Source organism: Entamoeba histolytica, genomic scaffold (assembly GCF_000208925.1).
Source record: "Entamoeba histolytica HM-1:IMSS scf_1104750518053 genomic scaffold, whole genome shotgun sequence".
NCBI lineage: Eukaryota > Evosea > Mastigamoebida > Endamoebidae > Entamoeba > Entamoeba histolytica.
Window position 1 is genome coordinate 1 of NW_001915691.1, and position 2,402 is coordinate 2,402.

The following is a 2,402-nucleotide window of genomic DNA, read 5'->3' on the forward strand; positions in this document are numbered from 1 at the left end:
TTCATTCTCTTCTTTTTCATTATTTGCTTTTTTGCCATATAAATCAAAATCGAATAAATATAAAATGAAAATAGATATAAATGATAATAATATAAAAGATGAATAAACACATAAACAAATACAACTAAATAGAAAAGAATATTAATAAAAAGGTATAAAGAATATAAAAAGAAAAATAATAAAATAAGAATAATATAATAATATATAGATAAATAGAGAAATAAATATATGAAAATAAGCTACATAAATAACATAATAATAAAATGATAAAAATAATTAATTATGATTAATCAAATCATCTATTTCATTAATATTTCATACAAAATGAATAGAAATGATCATAAAATATAAACATAAATATTTACATATTCTGTATTTATCATATTTTTTTTATTTTTGTTACTTTTTAGGAGCAAAATATAATAAAATGTATTAATCTATTGATGCAAATTATTTTATACGACTAAAAAGATTATTTGATAAAGAAATACAATAAATAAAAACTTTCGTAAAGAATGAGAATTAAACAAAAATAATATTATTTAATTTTTAATTAAATAAACTTGATTTGTGAAATAATTTAACTGATTATGTTTTATTTTTATTTAGAATGAATTGAATTTTCTTATTGTTTATTAGCAATAACTTAGTATTAAATAAAAAGTATTTATTATTTTGTATGTCATAAAAACAAAGAATTAAAAATAAACTTCTTTTCTTTATTGATATATTTTATAAAACTTTCAGAACAATAAATCTTGTACTTAAAAAGTTTATTTATAATTACAAAAATAAAATATCTATAAATAAAATTTAATTGTTAACTATAGTAATTTTTTATTTTCTACCTTTATTATGGATAAGAAATTTAAATTATGAAATTAACGATGAAGTAGATTATATACAATCCAATTAGTCTAAATTTTGATATATTTAAATCACTTATATATTACTTTTTGTATATTTGTAGGACATTAGTTATGTTATTCGATTAAATAATATTTTTATGGCAAACAATAAATAATGATAGAAATATTTATCCCAACTAAAGACTTTATTTCTATAATATTCTTTTAAATATTTATTATTTAACATCAATAAAAAAGAGACTAAAGTCAAATAACTTCATTTAGAAGATGATAGCTATAATGATAGCACAGAAAACAATGAATGGACTTGATGCAGCATCAAGGTTATTATTATCGTTATCTGAACTACTTCCTGATTTATCATTTGAATTACTAGTTGAGCTTGCTTCTGGTTTATTAGTTGAGCTTGCTTCTGGTTTATTAGTTGAGCTTGCTTCTGGTTTATTAGTTGAGCTTGCTTCTGGTTTATTAGTTGAGCTTGCTTCTGGTTTATTATCTGGTTTATCACTTGAGCTTGCTTCTGGTTTATTATCTGGTTTATCACTTGAGCTTGCTTCTGGTTTATTATCTGGTTTATCACTTGAACTTGCTTCTGGTTTATTATCTGGTTTATCACTTGAACTTGCTTCTGGTTTATTATCTGGTTTATCACTTGAACTTGCTTCTGGTTTATCACTTGAACTTGCTTCTGGTTTATTATCTGGTTTATCACTTGAGCTTGATTCTGAGTTATCACTTGAACTTGCTTTTTCATCTTCATCATCTTCATTATCTTCATTTGAACTTGATTCTGGTTTTGCTGAGCTACTTTTTTCTTTTTCTTCAGCTTCTTCAAGCTTTTCAGGACTAGCTTCGTTCTTTAAAAATACACCGTAGATATTAGTATCTTTTACTTCTTGATCCAAATCAAGAATGATATTAGTTGCACTAGTGAATGCAATAAACAATAAAAATGCGAACATTGAATATGTTTTTTTTCAGAACTTCATTTTAAATATACCACATTTCATCGATATTATGTTCCACTCAATATTCTTTTATTTGAGTTGAAATTAATACACTCTCTTCTTTTATCTTTTAACTTTTTCTTATTGCCTCACAAAGAATTCCAAGTTATTAACAAAGTCTTACTAAAGAGAAAAGTTTTCAATTATTTTATTAGCATATTTTTATTATTATAGAACTAAGTTGAATGCAAGAATTTAAGTTGAATTGAGTTAACTTGAATATTTCAAATTTAGATTTACTTGATTGTTTTGTTATTTTTAGATATTCTAAATAAGGAATATTTTCCTATAATAAACAATATCTTATTTTGATTACTTCCATATTAAATATAATATTTTCATACCCCTTTAACACTAATATTATTATTCCTTTCTGGAATTCTCAAATATCATGTCAAAGAAAAAATGTATTAACCGAAATATCTAAAAATAAACAAATAAAATAATTATAAGACTTCAACATTTTGAAAAGTTATGTAGATGTTGTTTGTTTTAATAGTTTTGTTATTTCTTTGATTGAATTGTT

The 2,402-nt window shown here is 21.9% G+C and overlaps 1 protein-coding gene across 1 annotated transcript; it reads right to left on the minus strand.

The window, feature by feature from the left end:
• Positions 1-1,107: 1,107 nt before the first annotated feature.
• Positions 1,108-1,834, minus strand: EHI_116360 (serine-rich protein). The gene has a single exon (XM_643162.2). The coding sequence runs from the start codon at positions 1,829-1,831 to the stop codon at positions 1,130-1,132; it is 702 nt and encodes a 233-aa protein (XP_648254.1). The 5' UTR covers positions 1,832-1,834; the 3' UTR covers positions 1,108-1,129.
• Positions 1,835-2,402: the final 568 nt, after the last annotated feature.